The sequence below is a fragment of the Leopardus geoffroyi genome, chromosome C3 (assembly GCF_018350155.1).
Source record: "Leopardus geoffroyi isolate Oge1 chromosome C3, O.geoffroyi_Oge1_pat1.0, whole genome shotgun sequence".
In the NCBI taxonomy this organism is placed as follows: Eukaryota; Metazoa; Chordata; class Mammalia; order Carnivora; family Felidae; genus Leopardus; species Leopardus geoffroyi.
The window spans coordinates 45,803,423-45,827,351 of NC_059338.1; the positions used below are offsets into that span (position 1 = coordinate 45,803,423).

The following is a 23,929-nucleotide window of genomic DNA, read 5'->3' on the forward strand; positions in this document are numbered from 1 at the left end:
CTTTTAGAGCTGTTCTCTACGTTAAGGCTCCAAGTTAGCTTATTGTTCAACAAAAGGTTCTAGTAGTGGTTAGAAAGTCCCCAAACCCATTGTTAGATCATTTAAAGATACTAAATTAGAGAACAGGCCAAGAAATGGACAGTATCTAAACAATATTTTAAGTAAAATCCTGTAAGTATGTTGTATACATAAATTATGACTCAAAATTTTCAAGATATGTTTTTAACTTTAATCTTCTTTAATCTGGGAGAGTGAATATTTAGGTTTTAATAAATTAAATATTTAGGTTTAATAAATTAGAGCGACTAAGAAATTAGATAATACTTACACAATACTTTAAATTCAATTTCAACAAGTACATTGTAAGTGTACACACCTCTTTATGTTTAGACAGATCTAGCCCAAACTGAGCTGGTCCAGCAGTCAACACTACCCTGCCAAAAAATGGGTGGGAAACAATCTGTACAGCTCGTGGAGGTAGCTGCTGTTCTTTCTGTTGCTGACTTGACAGTTCAATCATCTCCTGCATGAACCTCAACCCATCTTCAGCATCAATTGAACTAGCAGCCTAGGAAAAAAACAAATTCATTTTATCCTTTCCTTATGAAAACTTTCAACTTTCTGATTTCTTAAATACTACTACAATAATTTTCCCTTTCAGTTTTGGTCCCTATCAAATATTTTATGGCTTTTTTTGTCCTCAAAAATATTACTTCTGGAAATATTTTCTGAAAGTAAATTTATAATCTTTATCAATGTCTCTTTCACTGTTCTACAAACCACTCTGATACAAATGGGAGTATTAGACTTCCACCAAATGCTCAAATGCTAATACTATGCTTGATTTCTCCCTACTGCTTCCTCTTTTCAGAAATAAACCTCATACCTGACCCACACTTCGCTTCTTTGGAATTACGAACCAACAACCAGATTAAATTCAAAATATATGTATCAGGCATCTATTAGTGTTGGGCTCCAGCACTTCACTAGGAAGTGGGGAGATAGTCTTTCACTTTAAGAAGTTTGTATCCAGAGGAGACAGACATGTAAAATTACCTATGATAAAATTCTCCGGTGGGAAAGTAGACTAGCAGCACAGACAAGGGAATGATTGATTCTGCCAGTGTGCATCTGGGAAATATTTAGAATGACATGTGAATTGAGTCTTAACAGAGGAAAAGCTAAAGAATGCCTGACTATGGTAGAAAGAAGGTGGATTCCTGAGACTGTACAGGAAAAGCCATTTGGATTTGACAGGAGTCAGAGGATGAAAGAAAACAGAGAGGGTTGGGACACAGAGACAAGTTCAAGCCTATCTTGGTATGTCCAGTTTCGGTGACTTAGGAGAATGATGTTAGGGTCTACTGAGACGGACAACAAAAAGGAAAAGAGATGGACTGAGGTGGGGACAGGAAGAGATAATTAAATCAGGTTTGGACAGATTGAGACGGAGATGCAGACACGTATGAGAGGCAGACTAAAGCTGAATTAGGAGTCAGGGTTACCTATGTGTATCTAAGAAATCATGTGTACAAAGACGACAGCTGTAGAAACTTGTAGAAACGGAGGAGACTGCTGAAGAAGAGTATAGAGAGAAAAGGGTATGATCCAGGTTCTTTGGCAGTGCCTACGTTGAGTGGTTGTACCAAAAAAGGAGAGCTCCAAAGGAATCCACAAAGCAAAGAACAGAAAAGTAGGAAAGATGTATGTTGCTGGAATGCCCTGGAAGCCAAGAAAGGGATAGGTTTTAAAAAGAGGTCAGTCAACAGTTACAGAAAAATTCAATCAAGTAAGGATTAAGAGGCCATTGGGTGGTAATTATGTCATTGGTGGCATAAGTAAAAGTAATGTAGTTAAAGATGTCACTCCCACTATTGAGAAGTGACAGTAAGTGAAACATAAGGAAGTGGATAGAATACTCTTTGAGGAAGGATGGATGTGACAACAGAGATGAAACAGAATTCTGAGACAGAAACTAAGGTTGTGGGAAGGCTGAATTTAAGGGATACCTGGTATGGATCCAGGTTGAAATTATTTAGCAAACTATGTAGTTTTCTCAGAATCAATATACTAATAAGCTGGGTAATTAAAAGGCCTCATGTTATGAAAGCTTTTCCAGCAAAAAAACAATAGAATTTTCCCCAAAGGGAAATTTGTTATCTTTCCTAGGCATAGACATGTATGTACATGCAACTTTTGATTTCCATAACGAATAAAATACTTAGATTCAGGAATGTTTTGGAAACTAAAATACTGTAAACTACAGAGATATTAAAACTAATTATTAGCTTTTAAGATTATGCTCTAAATTATGGAAAGACAAGGGGCTGAAAAACAGAAAAATTTGGATTCGAGCCCTACATTTGACTATATCAATTTAAGCAAACTACCTAACCTTTTTATGATTTAATTGATCTAGCCTATGAAAGGGTTGAATTACATGGCTTTCCAAGATACCTCTCCAAGTCCTAAAATTCTAGAATGATTCTCTAAATCATCTATTAAAAGTTATTAGAAAGCCAAATGTCATTATCTTATTCAAGCTAATGAGACCACAGAGGGCAGAGATGGTATCTAATTAGTACAGCAATGGCTTACTTGGATTGCATGTTGAACCAACTGGACTCTCCCATCTTTGAGGTGAATCAAACTCACCCCCATCTTCTTCAAGATTTCTAAATGTTCAGGGTTAGTGGCCATGAAATCTCGGGCTCTCAGAGGGGGTTTAGCTCCACTCCTGAAACTCTCCTCTCTGCTAAAAGTAATTACAGACAAAGTTTAAAAAACTACAAATCAGAACTGGGGAAAAACAGAAGGCAAATAAAAATAACTGTAGGTATTTGCAAAATTGCTAGTTATAGAACTAGTGAAACTGGAAAAAACTGGAAACAGTTATTTTCCCATATATTACTTAGGTTATTAAGTGGTATAACTCTCAAATATTTTACAATTATCAAAGCATGTATATTATCTGCAGGACTGTCTTAGTCAACAGCCTTATAAACTATTTGAAGGTACAGGATAGGTTGGCTTGGGGGTTTGTTATTACCGATTTCTCCCTTGAAAAACAGACTTTTCTCCCAATATTTTAAAAGTAAAACAATACTTCTATCAGTGAGTAACAATACTCAAAAATTTTTTTAAATTTATTAATGGCTTTTCAATGTAACTATTTGGGAAAAAATGAACTCATTAAGCCAAAAAAATTTATTTAAAAATCAAGAATAAGTACTTCATCAAAAAATAAAATCAATTAAAACAAAATCTATACTTTCCTTATGTAGAAAACACAGTTAAAGGAAAAATATTTTTTAAATATTTTCTACATATACAAGACATGTGGAAATATCTGATGGAACTATTCTGGGTAAAAATGAACTACAGAAGTTAAAAACTACTATATGCCACCCACTGACCATTAATACTTAGTTCATTAAACAAAAGATACACCATAATAAATTTCCGTAAGAAAATTTCCATAAGAAAAAGACATTACTGCAGAATAAACTTTTTCATATAACTTTACCAATGAATAACTTTTAATTACTGGTAACTATATGCTTCAATATTTTTGGTCTAAGTAAACGTCTTTTGGGCTGTTATATGTTCCTTACATTCTCTATCATTTACGAACAATTAACTTTAATATTAACAAATATAAAATAATACATCTTACACTCTGATGATGCCTCTAGGACAGCTCTTATCCACCACATTTTTCAAGGGTTCACGAATGCTCTGAGCATACAACGGGTCATTAGGGAAGAGAATCTGAGTGTTTGGACAAGTCCAATCAAAATTACTGTCATCCAGTTCTGTATATTCTGAAGTCTACAATATAAAAGAATGTTATGTAAATAAAAATAATTATTTTACTTAACATTACAGTTGTTCAAATGAAACATTAAATGAAATATAAGAATATATAGGATGCAATAAAGGAAAAAAAGAAAATATCAAGTGTACTTTTCCTCCTACCATACATATATTTATTGAATTCTATGCACAGATTACTTTTCACTTGGAAAAATAAACACATAAAAGACAATAAAACATTTAATTAAAAAACATAACCTACTGTATTCTTCTTAGAGATGCTTTGATTTGTAGTAGAGAGCCAAAGAGGTAACAGATGAGCTTCTGTTGTAAAGATGTAATCTTCTATGTCAAAGATAATGTCTTCTTTATCGGCAAATAACAGGTAAAGATATTTAAACATCTCAGCCAAGAAAAAAGAATCCATTCTAAAATAAAAGGTCATAATTAAATCTTAGAACATAAAAATATTCAAATACCAACTATCTGAAAGCCAAAGAGTCAAGGTCAATAAACATGTCTATATCAATTTAGATGTCCAAAGTACTACAGAATCCATCTATCCCCCGGTGGTAATAGTCTTGACTCCAAGCATATTCCAAGGAAATGAAAAAGACCAGAGGGACTGCCTACCACACAGGCACACTAAATCTTGTCAATGGTGCAGACAAGATTTTCCTATTGGCCTTCCAATGAAGGAGAGTTTTCCATTTCTTCTACAGAGAAGCAACAACAGGGAGGTAATGCAGATGAAACTTTACTAGTAAGAGCCATACAAGAATTGTCAATTAATATTAATTAAATTGGATAAAGTAATACAATTTTGATGGAGTTCATGATGTAGACACTTAAGTTATATACAAGAAGGTTTTAAGGTAAAGGAAATCATTTCTAAAAAATTACAAGAAAAAAGTACAACACAAAATCACAGGGACTATGATTGTAACTGTAAATATTTAAATACCTGTCAAGAAGGGAATATAGAACAAAGGGAATAAAAATATAAATATATATGACTTTACAAATGATTCAATGTTATAATGTTTTAATAAACATTTTAAAGAAAAGCTTTTAATAAAATCAAAAGTGGCAGAAAAAGCACAGCTGTTAGATGTAGTTACAGTAACATGAAATTTCATTACATTTACTACCTCCCAAAGAGTCCTAGGTTTTGGTGGTAGTAACTTGTGGCTTACTGGACAGATGACATAGTTTTACATCTCCTGCCAAGCACAAGTCCTGGCACACAGTAGGCACTCAATAAACGTTTACTAAATCAAATGAAACTTTTAGCAGTATTACAAAAAGAATGAACTAGAGAGGCAATGGAACACAGTGACAAGAACACAGGCTCTGGAAAAAGAAAAGGCCTTTCACTGACTAGCTGTGTTATCATGGGGATATTATATAAGGACTGTGAGTTTCAGTTTATTTTTTTGTAAAGGACATAACAATACCTGCCTAACATTGGGGTGAAGACTAAATGAGATACTCTAAATCCATTATTTAGCATAGCACCTGGCATATGTATAAGCTCAAAACACAGCTATCCTTATTTTTCCTACACATCAATGATGTTTCATTTTTGGATGACTTTCATTACTCACCTGTAATGTCACAAAAATTTTTGAACATTTTGTAGTTAACCTTTTCAGAATAGATAAAACATGCCCTGTCAACCTGCAATATACTTATGATAACGGAGAGTTACTATCATGAAAAAATGTTAGCTTGAGAAGTATAGACTGATGAACACAGTGTTGACTTGTGGTGAATTGTAGAAATGATTATGAAACAGATGATTTGGAAACATTTAGAAAAGAATGGAGACATTATAGATCACTACAGTATGAGTTGGGTAAAGCTAGCAAACTGGGTATCTTATCATATAATCTCATTTGTATTAAAAAATCATTGGGGTGCCTGGGTGGCTCAGTCAGTTAAGCAACCGACTCTTGATTTCAGTTCAGGTCATGATCTCACACAGTTCATGAGTCCGAGCCCCACACTGGCCTCTGTGCTGACAGCACGGAGCCTGCTTGGGATTCATCCCCTTTTCTTTGTATCTTTCTCAAATATAAATAAAAATAAAAGTAAAAAAAAAAAAACAACAACCCAGAAATGCAAACATATATGCAATAAAACTGTCTGGAAGACTGTTTATCAAATTGCCAACAATGGTTATCTTAGGGCTGGCAAGTAAGGGAAGTGTCTTAGCAAAGATTTTCATATTATTTTTTTTTTTTAATGTTCTTTTTACATTTATTTAGTTTTGAGAGACAAAGAGAGACAGTGTGAGCAGGGGAGGGGCAAAGAGAGAGGGAGACACAAAATCAGAAGCAGGCTCCAGGCTCCGAGCTGTCAGCACAGAGCCTGATGTGGGGCCCAAACCCACGAACCGTGAGATCATGACCTGAGCCAAAGTCGGATGCTTAACTGACTGAGCCACGCAGGCGCCCCTTGATTTCAGTTCAGGTCATGATCTCACACAGTTCATGAGTTCGAGCCCCAGGTTGGGCTTTGCGCTGACAGCATGGAGCCTGCTTGGGATTCGTCTCCTTCTCTTTCTTTGTATCTTTCTCAAATATAAATAAAAATAACAGTAAAAAAAAAAAAACAACAAAAAACAAATGCAAACATACATGCAATAAAACTGTCTGGAAGACTATTTATCAAATTGCCAACCGTGGTTATCTTAGGGTGGGCATGTAGGGGAAGTGTCTTAGCGAAGATTTTCATATTATTTTTGCCATTTAAATTCTTTCCAGTGATCATTATTATAAAGAAAATACAGATAGTCCCATTCAGAAAATTGTGTGTGTGTGCGCACGCATGTGTGCACATGGGCGCAGGGACACTGGTGAGGCAGGTGACAGCACTGGTAGATCTGTAAAGGAATAAGCAACCAAATGCAAAGAGCTTGTAACCTGCAAACTCTCAAGTTCCACACCATAAGGTACACCGGTCTTGGTCCTAACCAGAATTCTTCCTGCCAATTTAGATGGAAATTTTCTAAGGTACGCTTAAACTGCAGCCCACTGAACTTAGGTAATATGTTAGATGACTAAGATGAGATTCAAGCTCTCTTTTAGGTCTAGAAACACATACACATACACACACCCCAACAAAACCAAATTTTGCTGAGGTAAGTATAAAGTTCTAAGTTTACACTAAAGAAAAAAAATCATTTACTCAAAAGTAGGATGGAGAATACCCATTGGTCAGCAGGCCACAAGTAACTGAGGTCAATTGGCTACAAGTTCACCGTGAGGTGAATCTAATAAAGCTGCTAAAAAATCTAAAGCACATCTAATAACACAGAATGATGAGGATTAGTACTTCTCAACCTTTCGTTCGGCCAACTGCCTAAAAGATACAATGCTGCCCTCAATGCTGTCATGAGGAACAGACTTGATGAAGCAGTGATACTCAATTGAATAGAGGGTGTAAACCCATTAGCCCCTCAGAAAATTAGCAACCTTACAACTGTTCTTAACAGTGATGTTTTTGCCAGGCACATCTTAAATGTGATTAATTCTGGACTTGTTATTTTAAGAGATACTCTATATTTTGGAATATGAAATCAGATTAGGGCAAAGGCAGTGGTAAAAGGTCTAGAAACAACGTCATGTAAGGAATATTCACTGGGGAAAAAAAGAATGTTAAATTTAGAAAACTAGAACTGTCTAAGCAGGATAAATCATGTGTTCCTCTGTAATTCTTCAACCTGTTACCCCTTTTTTCCACCACAGCACAAATCACATGGTTGCAATTACGTCTTTATACACCTATCTTCTCCACTAACTGTTAAGTCATGGGAGGGCAGGAATTGATTCTAATTTCTTTTTCCATCCCCACACCTAAGTGTGGTGCCTGGCATAAAGAAGGTATTTAATTATTGTTCCTTGAATGAACTGCCAGAATAGCATGGTGTTCAAGAGCTTCGTGTTCTTAGAGTTCAAGTGTTGATGGGAATCTGGACTTGACTTTACTAATGTGTGACCTTAGGTAAGTCCCCCAATTTCTCTGTGCCTCAGCTTCTTCATCTATAAAATGAAGATTATAGTAGAAATTACACTTCAGAGAGTTCAAGATCAAATGAGTTAAACACAGAAAGTGCTTAATCAGAAGAGTGTCCGGGTGCCTGGGTGGCTCAGTTGGTTAAGCATCCAACTCTTGATATCAGCCCAGGTCATGATCTCACGGTTGTGAGATCGAGTCCTGCACTGGGGCTCCATGCTCAGTGAGGAGCCTGCCTGGGATTCTTGCTCCCTCTCCACACCCCTGCTGTGCTTGCATACCATCTCTCACTCTCTCTCAAAAAAAAAAAGCACCCAGAAGGTGGGAAGCAGTGAATACATGTTAAAAACAAATACACAGCCTATTTGCTTTCATTTCTTGCTGGTATCTGCAGGCCAGTTTCTAAAAACCTAACCAGTTTTCATCAGCTATGATCAGGGAAGTAGGTCCCAAGCCTCATTAATTATTATCTAAATACTCGGAGTGAAGGACTAAGGGATAACTCCGAGTAGATGACGAGTGCTGTGTCTCACCTGCCTCTAGTCCCTCTGCCTCAAAGTCCTTTTAGTACTTCTTCCTAACCCTTGTTCATCCTTCAAGATACAAGAACCTCCAGTGGTCTTCCAGTGACCGTCACATCCCAATTTGCATTTCATGTCCCTTTAATATGTTTCACAGCACTTACACAATGTTTTAAAATTTATTTACCCATCCATTCTCAGTGATTCAAAGATGGAAAAGACATGTCTTCCTATCTTTAATCCTCAAAAACTAGTATAACTCTGGCATATAAAACACCTCATAAATGCCTATGGAATGAACATTTGCTAACCAAATAAATAAACTTTAGTGTTCATTAGAAATGTGTTGCTATGTTCTGGACAGTTAAAATAACTGGAATGTTAGTGACTGTCACAGTAACCAAAGTATGCTTTTTATAGCTTATTTCATGCCATCTACATCTATCAGTAACCAATGAAACAGAAACTGCCAGTGGTCTTCCCTAGCCTCCAAACCGGCAACAGAATAAGAATATACATTAATCACGATACTACTTTGAGGAATTCTTGACATATATCATAATTCAGATCATTCATCATCCTGGTAACAGTTTTTATATTATGTAAAGTGTCAGAAATTAACACAGAACACCCCATTCCTAATACTAAGGTTCTGATATTTAATAATCATTTGTTCATCTGTGTAAAAATCATTTGAGCACCTACTATATGCCAGGCACTATGATAAAAATACAAACTTTTCAAACAATTTTAAATCAGCCTATTCAAGAGAGTTTAGAAATTAAACACGACGAACTAAGTTTTGCATCTTCAAATACCCTTTGTAAAGCTTATCTGAATTCTACCTAAGAGTCCTATTTTGTGTTGCTGTAAGTTACCCTGAGGAAAGGGGATGTTAGGAATTGTTTTACCTGTCCTCATGACTTCCAGTACGAACATCCTTCATGGCAGCAAATCCGCAAGGCACTCTAGCATATTTATTTAAATTTTCAATAAGTGTTTTCCCTACTTCAAGGTAGTAAGGATCTCCTGTAGCCTATTAAAAAGGAGAATATATGTATACATATATATAGCTTATATATTACCATACACCCACTCATTTATCAGATATTTATTGAGTACCTACTAGGTGCTTAGGCATTGTATCAGGCACTGGAACACAGGTTACATAGAACTTAGCTCTGAAAATAAGCCATGGATCTGCTTTATGGAATTTCTTAAACACACAACTGGAAAGCTGTCCAACTATATATCTCAACCCTTAGATAAAATTTTTAATGCCCAGAAAGGTGGCCTGATTAAAGAAAGGTAAGAGACATGCTTTAGAAAGCAGCTCTCAAATATAAAACTCTATATAGAAATGTTTATACAAGTATTTTGAAAAGACAAAAAACTTAGATGTCAATTCTTACATCTTTCAGTAACTATGGACTAGATGAATGAAAACTGTAACATATCCAATCATTATAACATTAAACAAGCAGTCTGAAAACCCAATTATTATTATAAGATAGTGAGATATCCAACACAAAATGGGTGTTAAACAGCAAAAAAAAAAGAGGTAAAATAGCTTACTTTGTACAAGAAGTAGGTACTTTCTGCAAATTCTGGTCTTAAAGGATGTTGAGCCCAATGTACCCTGAAATCTGTCGTAAATGCCTGGACAAAACAACATATAAATAGGTACAGTAATGTGAGTTAAAAAATAAACAAGTGACTCCAGAGTATATAATAGCACATGAATTAGACCACAAACAATTTAAAAATAATTAAAATATTGATAACTTTCATCTACAAAATGAAAATTTTCATCGCTTAAAATCCCAGTTCATTTTTGGTAAGGTGCTATTTTTACCAATTAAATGTAATTATTTTTGTAAACGATCATTCTGGCTATTAGGAAGCTTAGAGAAAACTATGAAACTCAATAATGCCACTACATGGGCCTTTGTGTTTTCTTTTTCCTTATCTCCATTTTCCCCTCTTAAGTCCCTAGTTCTTATATTTCTATGTTGGCATTTTAGCATACACTTTCTTTTGTAACCTCAAATCCTCTGCAGAGTGAGACAGAGCATTAGTTAAAAACTACACTAGTCTCACTTGAAATTATTCACTAACAGAGCCAACTGGTTAAAAAAAAGATTAAGGGGCGCTTGGATGGCTCCATCAGTTGAGCATCCAACTTTGGCTCAGATCATGATCTCACATTCGTGTGTTCAAGCCCCGCATCAGGCTCTGTGCCGACAGCATAGAGCCTGGAGCCCTTGGATTCTGTGTCTCCCTGTCTCTCTCTGCCCCTCCCCTGCTTACACTCTGTTTCTGTCTCTCAAAAAAGAAAATAAAGTGTTAAAAAAAAGATTAAAATAAAACTAAAACTTTGTTTTTTAGCTTTTTTAAAAGTTTATTTTTAAAAGGGGGGAGGCAGAGAAAGAGGGGTAAGAGAATCCCAAGAAGGCTCCATGCTCAGTACAGAGCCCGATGTGGGGCTCGATCTGAAAACCGTGAGATCATGACTTGAGCTGAAATCAAGAGTGGGATGCTTAACCAACTGAGCCACCCCAGCCCCCAAGACCAAAACCTTTGTGGGAACCAAATAAAACTTCATCTGCGGTAGACGTATTTAGTTGAAATGTCAGTTTATTCAGAGTGAATGCAAATTTTCTACAATGCACAGTCCTACTTACTTGAAGGCTAATATAACTATACTTTCTAAAACACTTTAGGAATGCTCAGATATCCCACAGTGTAGGGAGTAAGCAGCGACAGAACAAGGTCACACGTGAGTTTGAAAATTTTTAATGGTACATTTCTGGAAAGCCAAAATGTGTGCTATTAAAATCTTGCCATATCAAGCTAGAAATAATATTACTAATATATAAAAACCAGGCAGTCTACGTGATCAGCAAGAGTATGTTCAATGTCTATCATTTTCATAAAATAAGCTTTAGAAAATAAAGAGTAAAAAAAAGTCTCTCTAGCTGATGGATATATGTGAAAGTTAGAACTAGACAATGCATATCTAATGGCATGGATTAGAAAGGCTGAAAAATACTAAATTGGGTTTTTGGGTTGTTTTACACAAAAGTCCAGCATTACCTTAAACTTGAGTTCTTTTGGTATATGAGAAAAAGGAAAAACATATATAATAGTTTATAAACCAAATATAAATGGATATACTATTTAACCGGGAAAAAACAGAAAAAGAGAATAAACCAACCCTGAAGATGACACTTGGTACATTATAAAATTAGCAAGTTACAGTATATATAAATTAGAATTCCAAAGATTATTTGCTTACCTCTGGTAGGAAATTGTGTTTTTTAATCACCTGATACAACATTTCATGAGTTTCAATGGCAGGTCTAATATCCCCCTTTAAGACCTAGAAGTCAACAATAACAACAAAATTACCTAATAAAATAGGAACTGATTTTATGTAGAGTCATTATATACATAGAAAAATGCACATTAATACATTTTAAAATGTGACTCCATTTTGGTAATTCCATTTTAGAGGTCACAAATGTACTTCGTCATTCTACGTTAATATTAAGAAAGTACAGTGTTTTGTTTTGGGGTTTTTTTACCTGCAAACCTGGAAAAAAGGCGAGCAAAGCATCCATCCAAGTCCGAGCATTGAGCATTGGCTTGTGGATATGCACATCAAGTAGAAGAGGTGGCTGGCTAATGTACCTCATTATGGCATCGTAATGCTAGAAGATCACAATATGTGTTCATGAAAAAAGATCTACTACTCTAAAAACAGCATTTCGTTAAATCACGCTGTGAAGAAAGTAAAGCTGAATTTCTATATAAATAAATTTACTAAGTAATTATGTAAATATTTAAGTTATTCTGTATGGGAATCTTTCTAAAATATATATACTCCCCTGTGTTAATTCTGATACAGAATATTAAAGACTATAGTTAATATAAGTCTTCGGAGGGGAACAGATCTGAACATCCCATCCCTGATGGGATGTCTTTTATGTTCTTAAAAACTCTTTTTTCCCCTTCTTTTATCTTCCTCCCTTAGATATTTCTCAGCTTTGACAACAACAAGTTGAGCTGTTAGTCAATGAATGGTAATGAGCCAACAAAAATAATCTGTTCTTGTTCACCTCAAGAAAATCTTGTAGTAATCTAATAAACAATATATGATAGTGTTTTTTAAAGTATTCAATCGATAACTTATTATTGGGTCCCTTATTGGTTTTTCCTAACTTGTATATTATTTAATGACCATTACTGAGTATGTGCTAGATGCTGAGACACGGCTGTAACACTTCATATGCCCTACCTCATTTAATCCTTCCAATATCTCCATGAATGGTACTACTATTTCCATTTTATGGATAAGGAACAGAGATAAACAGTGTAAAGTTACTTGCCCAAAGTCACAAAACCAGTGGTACAACCAGTGGTACAACCAGGATTAAACTCAGGTACAGCAACTCCCATACCTCAGTCACTACACTGTACTGTCTCACAGTAATGTGGGTGAATTGATGGGTGCACAAACAAATTATAAATAATTTCAAAAAACCCCACAGTGATACAGCTGATGAGTTTGCTGTACTGATTTCATTTTGCTTCAATTACAAAGGCAATCCAATCAGGTTCAGTAATCCTTACCCTTCTCTCTTAAAACTATGCCTATAATTCTGACTCAGACTTAAGACTTACAGACCTGCTTTTGAAATGAACACTCACTAGGTTTCTCCTAGGTATCCAAAGCCCTGTATGCTTGATGTGATCAAGGAGTAGGTCAAACTTCCAAGTTTTCACAAAGAATTGGAATCCACAGGAAAAAAATAACTAGTAATTTATTCCAACAAATTCTCTTCATGCGTAGAAGATTAGGTAAAACTCAAATCTACCCATTTTATTACTTACTGGCAGATCTTAAAAACTTCTGATAAGAGATGAAAATGAAAACTTTTGTAATGAAAATGAAATTGAAATTAGTTTACAATGAAAAACTTTGTAAACTAATTTTTGGGATTTATATAGTTTTGTCCTATCCCTACCCAACATCATCAGGGAATACTGACAAACACACACACACACACACACACACACACACACACACGTTTAAAAACAAATTATTTCTCAGATTGCCACTCAGATAATTGAGCTTCTATCAAAATCTGGCAAATAAAATTGGCTCTAAAATTAATATAAAATTGGATCAACTTACAGTATTAAATCTTTCCAGAAAACTGTCATCTCCAAGTAAGACATAGGCTTTCAATAGATATTCATAATATGAATCAATCCCTGCTCCAACTCCACTATCTATGGAAAAAATACACATAAACACAATTCTTTATTTAAAAAGTCTTAAAAACTCTTTACAGAGTACAAGTGAGGATATTAATACACTAAGAATGAAACACTGGTCTAAACATGAAATTGTGTTTACAGTAAAAATTCAACATTTACAGAAATATTAACCCTACTATTTGAATAAGTGACAATTCCTTGCTGATGTTTGTATGTTTACAAAAAAAAAAAAAAAAAAGACTCTTACTTTGCAAAACTGGTTACATAAACCTTATTTAAAAGCAGGAGATGTGCCTGGGTGGCTCAGTGGGTTAAGTGTCCGACTTCGGCTCAGGTCATGTTCTCACACTTCATGAGTTCAAGCCCCATGTCCAGCTGTGTGTGACAGCTCAGAGCCTGGAGCCTGCTTCAGATTTTCTGTCTCTCTCTCTCTCTGCCCCATCCCTGCTCATACTCTTGTCTCTCTCTGTCTCTCAAAAATGAATAGAAATGTTAAAAAAACTAAAAAAAAAAAAAAAAGCAGGAGATACTAGTTTTAAGAACTTTTTCAAAGCTCATTTTCTTAGTGAGGAACTCCAAAGAGGAAATACTAGAGAGGACCACTGTGCAATTTTTTTTTAAAAAAAATTATACCCTTAATCAGTAAGACATCAATCTGTAGAGTTAGAGTAGATATGAAATCAAGACTGCAGCTGTTTAGAGGTATCAATTCTTTTTTCCCCTCCTTTTCAAGATTTTAAAGTAATCTCTACACCCAACATGGGGCTGGAACCTACAACCCCAAGATCAAGAGTTGCATGCTCTACTAAGCCAGACAGGCACCCCACTAGAGGTGACAATTCTAATTGCTACACCTAGTGTGACTAGTGTCCTCTTCCTCCAAGATCATCATTAAAATGGACCAAATAAAGAAAATAAAAACCTGTAAGAAACCTCGCGGCAGGAGCAGGGAAGGTGGGGGAGAGGGTGGCCTTGGCCAGGAACAGAAGGCGGCCAGACATGGCTAAGAAAGTCAATCAGGTGGGAAACTGCTAGAGCTCTGCAGATGCTTCTGTCCCACCACTGTCATAAGACACAATGTCTCCTCCTGTCCTTGCTACAACTCAGTCTATGTTCCAGGTATCCTCAGGGTAAAATCTGGGCATCATAGAAGCCCTGCATAAGGAACTGAACAAAAGAGTGGCGGACCAATTTTAGACATTCTTTCCCCTACTTTTCCCCACAACTGAGGCTAGTGAATTACAATCTAAATTATAATTACAATCTTACAAATCCCTATACCCAGGGAACACTCAACGTCAATTGAATCAGAATCTCTAGGAATCTAAGCATCAGTGTTTTTAAAAAAAAATTCTTAGAATTCATCCCTAAGATCACTGAGGATGACAGGGATTGGAATCTGATCTTTCCACAGAGTAGGTGACAAAGAACATGAACTTGTAGGCCAAAAACATTTAAGAAGCATCACTTTCTAAAAATAAAAAGAATGTACTAGAATAAGAACTTATCAGAACAAGAAATAGAACAGGAACACCCATTTTAAATTATTCAATTTTAGGGGCGCCTGGGTGGCTCAGTCGGTTAAGCATCCGACTTCAGCTCAGGTCACGATCTTGCGGTCCATGAGTTCGAGACCCGCGTGGGGCTCTGGGCTGATGGCTCAGAGCCTGGAGCCTGCTTCCGGTTCTGTGTCTCCCTCTCTCTCTGCCCCTTCCCCGTTCATGCTCTGTCTCTCTCTGTCTCAAAAATAAATAAACGTTAAAAAAAAAATTTAAAAAAAAATTATTTAATTTTAAAATTAGCCAAATAGGGGCACCTGGGTGGCACATTCAGTTATGCGTCCAACTCTTGATCTTGGCTTGGGTCGTGATCTCACAGTTTGTGAGTTCAAGGCCCGCATGGGGCTCTGCACTGATGGTGTGGAGCCTGTTTGGGATTCTATCTCTCCTTCTCTCTGCTCCTTCCCTGCTTGTGCTCTCTTTCTCTCAAAATAAATAAATAAACTTTAAAATTTTTTAAAAAATTTAGCCTAACAAACATACTAAAGAGGGGCGCCTGGGTGGTGCAGTCGGTTAAGCGTCCGACTTCAGCCAGGTCACGATCTCGCGGTCTGTGAGTTCGAGCCCCGCGTCGGGCTCTGGGCTGATGGCTCAGAGCCTGGAGCCTGTTTCCGATTCTGTGTCTCCCTCTCTCTCTGCCCCTCCCCTGTTCATGCTCTGTCTCTCTCTGTCCCAAAAATAAATAAACGTTGAAAAAAAAATTAAAAAAAAAAAAACATACTAAAGAGATAGGAAAGATATTAGCAGTAAAAAATAAGGAAAAAAAAATTTTTAAGCAAGTTCTCCACTCAACTTGGAGCTTGAACTCACAACCCTGAGATCAAGAGTCACATGCTGTATTGACTGAAATCAGCCAGGTGCCCCAACAAGAAAAAAATCTTTAATCGGGAAGAAACACATGGAATAAAAATACACAGTTAAAGTAACATAATAGATGGGATATACAGCAGAAAGGATGCAGCTGAGGAGCAGATGAGCCAACTGGAAGACCAGAAGCAATCTTCCAGAAGAAAGAAAAGGCAGGGGGGGGGAAATATATATATATATATATGCATATATATATACATATATACAAATATATATACATATATATGTATATATATATATATATATATATATACATATATATATACACAAAGGCTAAGACATACAGAGGATAGAAATAGAAGTGATTAAGATAATAGGAATTGCAAAAAGAGAAATAAAAATGAAAAGAACATCTAAAAATAAGATGAAAAAAATAAAAAATAAGACCAGTTTTCAGCAATTAAAAACAAAAGATTTTAGGGGCGCCTGGGTGGCTCAGTTGGCTAAGCGTATGACTCTTGATTTTGGCTTAGGTCATGACTTCACGGTTGTGGGATTGAGCCCCATGTCAAACTCTGTGCTGACAGTGGGGAGCCTGCTTGGGATTCTCTCTCTGCCCCCCTCCCAAATAAATAAACTTAAAAAAAAAAAAAACAAAGATTTTAAGTAGAAAAAAACAAAGATTTTTAAGTAGAAAATATTCTAAAGAATATTTTACATCTAAAACTATAGTGAAATTTTCAGAAAATTTTCTTTACATTCAATATTTTATTGTTTTTTAATTTTTAATGTTTATTTATTTTTGAGAGAGAGAGAGAGAGAGAGAGAAAACACAAGTGGGGGAGGGGCAGAGAGAGAGGGAGACAGAATCTAAAGCAGGTTCCAGGCTTTGAGCTGTCAGCACAAAGCCCGACACAGGGATCCAACCCACGAACTGTGAGATCATGACCTGAGCCAAAGTCGGACGCTTAACAGACTGAGCCACCCAGGCACCCCTCTTTGCATTCAATATTCTTAATCTTTGAGAAAGAAAGAGTAGATCATACACACAAGGGCATAAAAATCAGAATAATATCAGATTTTTTAGCAGGATGTAAGAAGACAAGAGTTGTATTTTTAAAGACTTGAAGGAAAAAAACTTAAACAGAAAATTATATACAGCCAAACCTTCACTCAAATACGAAAGCATAATAAAATGACTGTCAGGCATTAAAGGCCTCAGTAGCTATTAAAGCTACTGAAAGCAGGAATAATTACTTAAATAAGAAGAGAGGCAAATCTAACAGATGTTGTGAGCAATATACAAAGTACAAGTAAGCAAATATCTTGACGGTCTGTTACCTTTAAAGGAAAAGGAGGGTAGCACTAAGACCAAAAGAAAAAAGAACACATTCAGAGTGAATAAGAACCAACTACATAATATCAATATAATGGGAAATGGGGGGTGGGGCGAGTGGAGACACAGGAGAACATGCTAAAGTCCATGTCTTACTAGAAGGTAAATATAAGTTTCATTTAATAACAAAAAGATAAAGAGTAAACACACTGATTAAAGTGGAACACACTGAAATTACAATTAAGATAGTATAAGCCCAAACATATTAAAAATAGAAGTAAATGTGAATGGACTGAAATCACCAATTAAAAGATAAGACAAATTGGCTTTTACAAACCTATACATTTTATAAGAGTTATAGCATGAGCACCTGCAAAGACTCAAAGTAAAAGGATAGAAAAAACACTCATCAGGCAATTAAACAATATAAAGCTGATGGAGCTGTACTGCTATCAGATTAAACAGACTAAAAGACAAAAAGCATTATTAGAGATGATCACTGCATCATGATGGAAGGTTCAACCAAGAAGAGAGCAATTTTAAATGTATGCACCCAATAAAATAGACCAGTGCACCAATAGAACTATAGGCAGATATTAGTCCATTATCTTTGTCAGAAATGTTATCCACCTTTCTTAATTCTTGAGAGTTCAAGCAAACAAAATCAGCAAAGATCTGAACAAATTAAGCAAATTGATATATATAGATATCTACATACAACAATTAGAAAATACACACTTTTTTAAGCAAAATGTTCACAAAAACTGGCTATGTTCCAGGCCAAAAAGAAAATGTCAATAAATTTCAAAGGATAGTTATCACATAGATCGTAAGTATCACATAGGTATCAACACTATTTTTTTTTTATAAAGTGAGGTTTTTTTTAAGTTTATTTATTTTGAGAGAGAGAGAAACCCAAGCAAGCTCCACACTCTTAGAGCAGCACCCAACTCTGGGCTCAATCCCACAAACCGCGAGATCATGACCTGAGCCGAAATCAAGAGTTGGATGCTTAACCAACTGAACCACCCAGGTGCCCCTCAATAATATTTTTTAAAAGCACAACTGAGTAGAAAATGTACAAAATACAAAAACATCAATATCAAAAAAAAAAAAAAAAAGGGAAACCTATATGACCACTAAATACGAAGAGGTGTTAAACATCATCAATGGTCAAAGAAATACAAATGAAACCACAATGGGAAATCATTTTATACCCATTTTGTTGCAAAATCGTTTTTGAGTCTGACAATACTCAATGGAGAGGATGTTAATTCGTGGGATCTCTTATATGTTGCTGATGGAAGTATAAAGTGGTGAAATGACTTTGGAAAATGATGTTGAAAACAATTTTGACATTATCTCCTAAAGCTGAACATTTAATTTATCCTATGATCTAAAACTTCCACTCCTACATATATAGCCAAGAAAAACTCTTAAACATGTACAATAGGAGAAACATAAAAAATATTCACAGCACTATTATTCACAACAGTAAAATCCTGGAAACTATCTAAATACTTAGACTGTGGTTCATTCATCCAATAAAGTATTAGACAGCAGTCAAAATAAAATGAAATATGCCTTCATGTAATAATATGCATGAATCTTAGCAAAATCATATTAAGCGCAAGAGTCTCAAAAGTATACAGGACATAGGATTTTATAAAGTTTAAAACAAAGAAATGTACTTTTTAAGAATACATACAGATGCAACATAAATTTATTAAAAGCAAATCATCAGTCATAAGAATGATGACTATTTCAGTTAGAGAAGGCAGAGATGTGGGATTGCACAGGTAGAGAGAGTCAAGGACCATACGCAGAAGTGCATGTTGTCAAGTAATGGATGGCCCATTTGTAGGTCCTTACTACATTCTTAAAAATGACTAAGCAAAATGGGCCATGCATGGACCAATGATGAGTGTGTCATAAACCAAAAATTATGATTGAAAATTAATTCTGATGAATTTGCACTTCAGTTCCAAGCAGATTACACTGTTTTCTTTTTTTGTTTTGTTTTTAAATAGGCTCCATGCCCAATGTGGGGCTCCAAGTAAGTTTAAAAAAAGAAACTGCAGAATTCTGAAGCCAGAATTCAGATTAGTTTCAGGAACCCTACAGACAAAATTTGGAAAAATCTTCTATAATACTAAATAGACAATAAGTAAGATAATCTCCTTAGGAATATTCTAGTATATTTCCATTCATCTATGTTTTATAGGAGTGTCTTATAAAGATTCATTCATATTCTTTATATAACACTATATTTGGTTTGTTCAAATAACACTTGTCTCACGAATCCAATTCATTTTAATAAGGGCTGGTGATAACATTAAATACCGATTTCCACTTAATGTGAGATGGCTGAGTTATTCTGATCCTCTAGTTCTCAAAGGAATAGTTCTAGTGTTTCATCTATACCCTATATCTATAATGCTATACCCAATAAAATATGAAACAAAACAGTAAGCCCATCTAGAGTAAGTGTGCTATTATTTGGCACCAAAGAAGAAAATCAAGTTAAATTAGTTAAAATTCTAGAAAATCTGGTGAAAAACTATGCTTTATACTGTCCCAAAGATTATTTTAACAAATGAAAATCCTTTATTTCCCAACCATTCTGAGGATATGAAGGCTTAAGAAGCCCGACTTACATACCTTTTCTTACCCAATCTCCAGTATGAATATTTATAGTCACGCCTACTAAATTACTACTTCGCTGTCTTTTTTCCCAGAGAAAATCAAGAGCTTTTCTTGCGTATTCCTATAATTAAAAAAAAGAAAAGCATACCTGAAGAACTATATGTCTCTGGAAAACAGGAGACAAAGAAACAAAAATCAAAGGCTCACAGCATATTTTAAGAATTAAGTAAAATTCCTAAGATAAGATTTATTATATTAAACTTCCTTACAAGTAAAATCTTGGCTTTTTTTCTTTCAGCCAATCAAGTCTAGTTAAAAAGAACAGGTCTAAAAATGCTATTTAGTGGCAGTGATCTCACTTTGAGACCATCATGTTCATCTACTCTGATAGTGCAAGTTCACATTCACACATGTATTATTAAATTATATTAATTGCTGCCATAATTAAATGTACTTGCTAAAATAATGCCTATCATTTAAATACAAAGTGAAGATCTCCTTAGATAGTCTTATTTAGAGAATTAGAAGATAATTTCAAAGTTCGTATGTCATCTTTGAAACACAAACAGGCATTTCAAGAGCCCACTTCTTAAATAGCATAAAACTTTGTTACTGAAGACTAAATATATTAACTAGTATTCATTTGGCAATACCAAATTTATAACCTTATGATACCGTTTTTTTCCATTTATTTTTACCCATTGGACACTAAATTAAAATAATTTCTGATCAAATTCTTGGCTTTGGATGAAAAAATGTTATAAAAGATAAAAGCAAAGGACATTACAGGAGAGTTAAAATTAATTTCAGAGCATGACTCTATTTAGCTTTGGAGAAGTACTTCTACAAAAGAAAAAAAATCGTTAAACCAATTTGTCACTTTGTAGATCTAAGAGGAGTGTAAAATAGTCTTAACTCTTGATTCAACTTATTTATGCTGATTTTTTTAGAACAAAGCAGATTATGGCTTTAATTAAACACTAGAACTTCAGGGCCAGAAGTTTCATAAAGATTATATTTCCCTATTCCTATCTTACAGCTAAGAAAACAGGCCCAATGAAATCAAAGATTTATCCAAAGTTTAAACCTCAATTACAGGACAACTAATATGAGAATTCTTATCTCTTTATTAGATCAACACCAACAAACTTTTTCTGATAAGGGCCAAATAGTAAATATTTTAGGCATTACGGGTTATACAGTCACTGTCACATTTACTCACCTCTATCACTGTAGCACAAATGGAGTCATAGACAAAAATAAATAAATAAGCATGGCTGTGTTTCAATAAAACTTTATTCACAAAAACAGGCAGTGGCTGGATTTGGCCCTGACTGTTGTTTGCCAACCCTATATTTGATCAATGCTCTGTCAACTGCATCAGGTTGCTTCTCTTACAATAAATTAATGTATAATCATAAGTTAAAAAGATCATAATTTTCAAGAGACTTACTCATAAATACAAAATTGACTAGTGGAAAGAGTATGGACTTTGTATTTAGAAAGACATGGATTCTAATTCCAATTCCACTCATTCACTTATTTGCTGTGCATCTTATCCTCTTTAAGTCTCACTTGCCCATCCTATACATGCATCAATATCTCAGAGTTTGTAGTTTGAATTAAGACAGTATGCAAAAATGACTATACTTTTCAATGAAAGGAAAATATGTCAGCAAAATACAAAATAAACACTAAACCAAACATACACATACACACAAAGACCACTTGACTTATTTTAATTACACTCAGATCCAATGTCTTTAAGTATTCCCTATTTCGGCTTGTTCTGTGTGCCATCTGCTGAATTTTTAAAAATTTTCCTAAATCATATGTTTGAAAAAGAGGGTATTTTGTGATACTATTGCACTATAGTGACATGCTTAAACATACAGATAAAATTAAAGGTGTGAGACACAGCTAGTCCACAACATATTACTTAGGGAATATTAAGTCTTTTAGATAAGAAATAACATTAACCTTGGAGTAAAAAACTTACAGCTATGACTCTGTCAAGACAAGAGTAAAAAGTTCACTGTGTTTCAGTGAAGCTTTCAGAAATGCAATAGACCATCTAGAAGTAGAATAAACAAAAAGACAGTTTTTCATATAAGACATTTGTGATATCAAATTCATAGAATATAGCTAAAAGTCTTCTAAGAATAGAGCTAAAAATTTACAGAAATGAAAAGCTGTATTTAACATACAGCTACCTCACAATGACTTCTGGGGTTTTGACAAAAACCATGTGATGGAATCCAGACAAAAGTTCCCTAAACTAACAGTACTCCTCCAATTGATAATCCTCATACTTGACCAATGAAAAAAAGATATAAAGTTAGTTATGTCCAAAACCCAAGAAATCAAAGACTATGAAAAGCAAACCTCAAATATTGTTGCTCCTGTGAATCGACTTAAAGCAGCAAACTCAAGGATCAAGGTACCTGCACAAGCTGTACAGGTATCTGTCTCAGTTCCTGTCCGAGCTTCTGGTTTTCTGATACCAAACTTTAAATTAATCTAAATAAAATCAAAAGATTATCATTAGCAACTGTCAAGAGATAATGGCTTCTGGATAAGAGATTATTTTTCAATCAAGATTTTTCATCAAATCATGGAAATAATTAATAAAATACCTAAACACTGAAATTTAATCTGACGATCTTTGTGACTTTCCAATTTAACATCTAGTGAAGTACATACTACCATACATATATTCATGGGGTAAGTTTTCATTTATTTCCTTCCTCACTGAGACCAAAATTAAGTACCTATTGAAGAATTACATAGAGAAAATACCTTCCAAAACAATTTTATTCTCTGGACAGTTTAAACCAGTTAGTACAAGAATAGGATATTAGACTAGCCCTAAGAGAAATTCAGTTTAATTGAGAATTTATGAAAAACCAGTACTATATTAGCCCTCCACAGTGAAAAAACTGATTAGGTATGGGGTGTATTTAAAAGATTAAAATTTTGTTTAAAGGCTTTAAAAGTTCTGAAACACAGTGTATAGCCTTGCTGATGGGCTATCAAACAACACAAAAAATTTTTTTCCAAAGGAGGTTTTTTTTTTTTTTAATTCAAAGACAACCACATTATACTACGGGATAAAACTGGGTGAACCAGAACCAAACTGACTAGACTGATCATGGTCTTCCACAGTCCAAATAAATAACAAAAGAGCAAGCATATGCCAAGGATTTAGCGTAACAACAACAACAAAACAAATAAAAATCATGTTTCTAGATCACTTACTATTCAGACTCATAAGGAGAAGTTCAAATAAATTTGTATTTCGACTTAGCTGCAGAAATCAATTGCTGGGTATGCCTATTGCCTTAACAGTATCCAATCAACACTCTAGGAATACCTATGCATGAAGACAGGGATAATACCCACTCACCACCAATAAACAAATAAGAAGAGTGAAACATAGGTGAGACACAGAGCAGATTGCTATGTTGGCCATTTACCTCACTTTGCAGAATGCCACTTAAGGCAAAATTTACCTCATGTTTCATGTGCTATTAGCCTAGCAGCATCTATCTCCACTCAAATTCATAATTATCTCTATCATTTGTAATTCTGAAAGAATAAATGACTAGGTAGTTCTGAACCAAGAACCAGAATGGGAACCATCCCTTGTCCTTTCCATGTTACCTATATCTCTACCTACAGAATTAAAATTGAGAATAAACTTTAAAATTAATTTACATTAATTATGCTGAAGTAAAGTATAATAATTTTTATAAATATTCGCAGTAAGAGTCAACAGTGAAAATTATTTTCTGGTTAGTTCCACTAATTATTACAATCAACTGACCAATAGTTATCTACTACGTGCTGGGTATTACGTTAAGACATAAAGTAACTGAAAAGATCCTTGTCCTCAGGGAGCTTAAAATCCAGACAGAGCAAATAAGACAGACATATAA

At 34.8% G+C, this 23,929-nt stretch overlaps 1 protein-coding gene across 10 annotated transcripts in view; it reads right to left on the reverse strand.

The window, feature by feature from the left end:
- The window catches only part of EDEM3 (ER degradation enhancing alpha-mannosidase like protein 3), a 69,408-nt gene that overhangs the window by 15,175 nt on the left and 30,304 nt on the right, over positions 1 to 23,929 (reverse strand). For 4 of the 10 annotated variants that reach the window (XM_045452668.1, XM_045452667.1, XM_045452665.1 and 1 more), the window contains 11 exons: positions 22,377 to 22,511; positions 20,007 to 20,112; positions 13,558 to 13,655; positions 11,945 to 12,070; positions 11,656 to 11,739; positions 9,933 to 10,016; positions 9,269 to 9,393; positions 4,079 to 4,244; positions 3,677 to 3,831; positions 2,599 to 2,755; positions 377 to 568 (listed from right to left, as the gene is read on the reverse strand). In XM_045452668.1, the coding sequence (XP_045308624.1) occupies positions 377 to 568; positions 2,599 to 2,755; positions 3,677 to 3,831; positions 4,079 to 4,244; positions 9,269 to 9,393; positions 9,933 to 10,016; positions 11,656 to 11,739; positions 11,945 to 12,070; positions 13,558 to 13,655; positions 20,007 to 20,112; positions 22,377 to 22,511 (1,428 nt within the window). The remainder of the gene's footprint in view (positions 1 to 376; positions 569 to 2,598; positions 2,756 to 3,676; positions 3,832 to 4,078; positions 4,245 to 9,268; positions 9,394 to 9,932; positions 10,017 to 11,655; positions 11,740 to 11,944; positions 12,071 to 13,557; positions 13,656 to 20,006; positions 20,113 to 22,376; positions 22,512 to 23,929) is intronic. The other 6 variants (XM_045452669.1, XM_045452666.1, XM_045452673.1 and 3 more) reach the window with 3 other exon arrangements.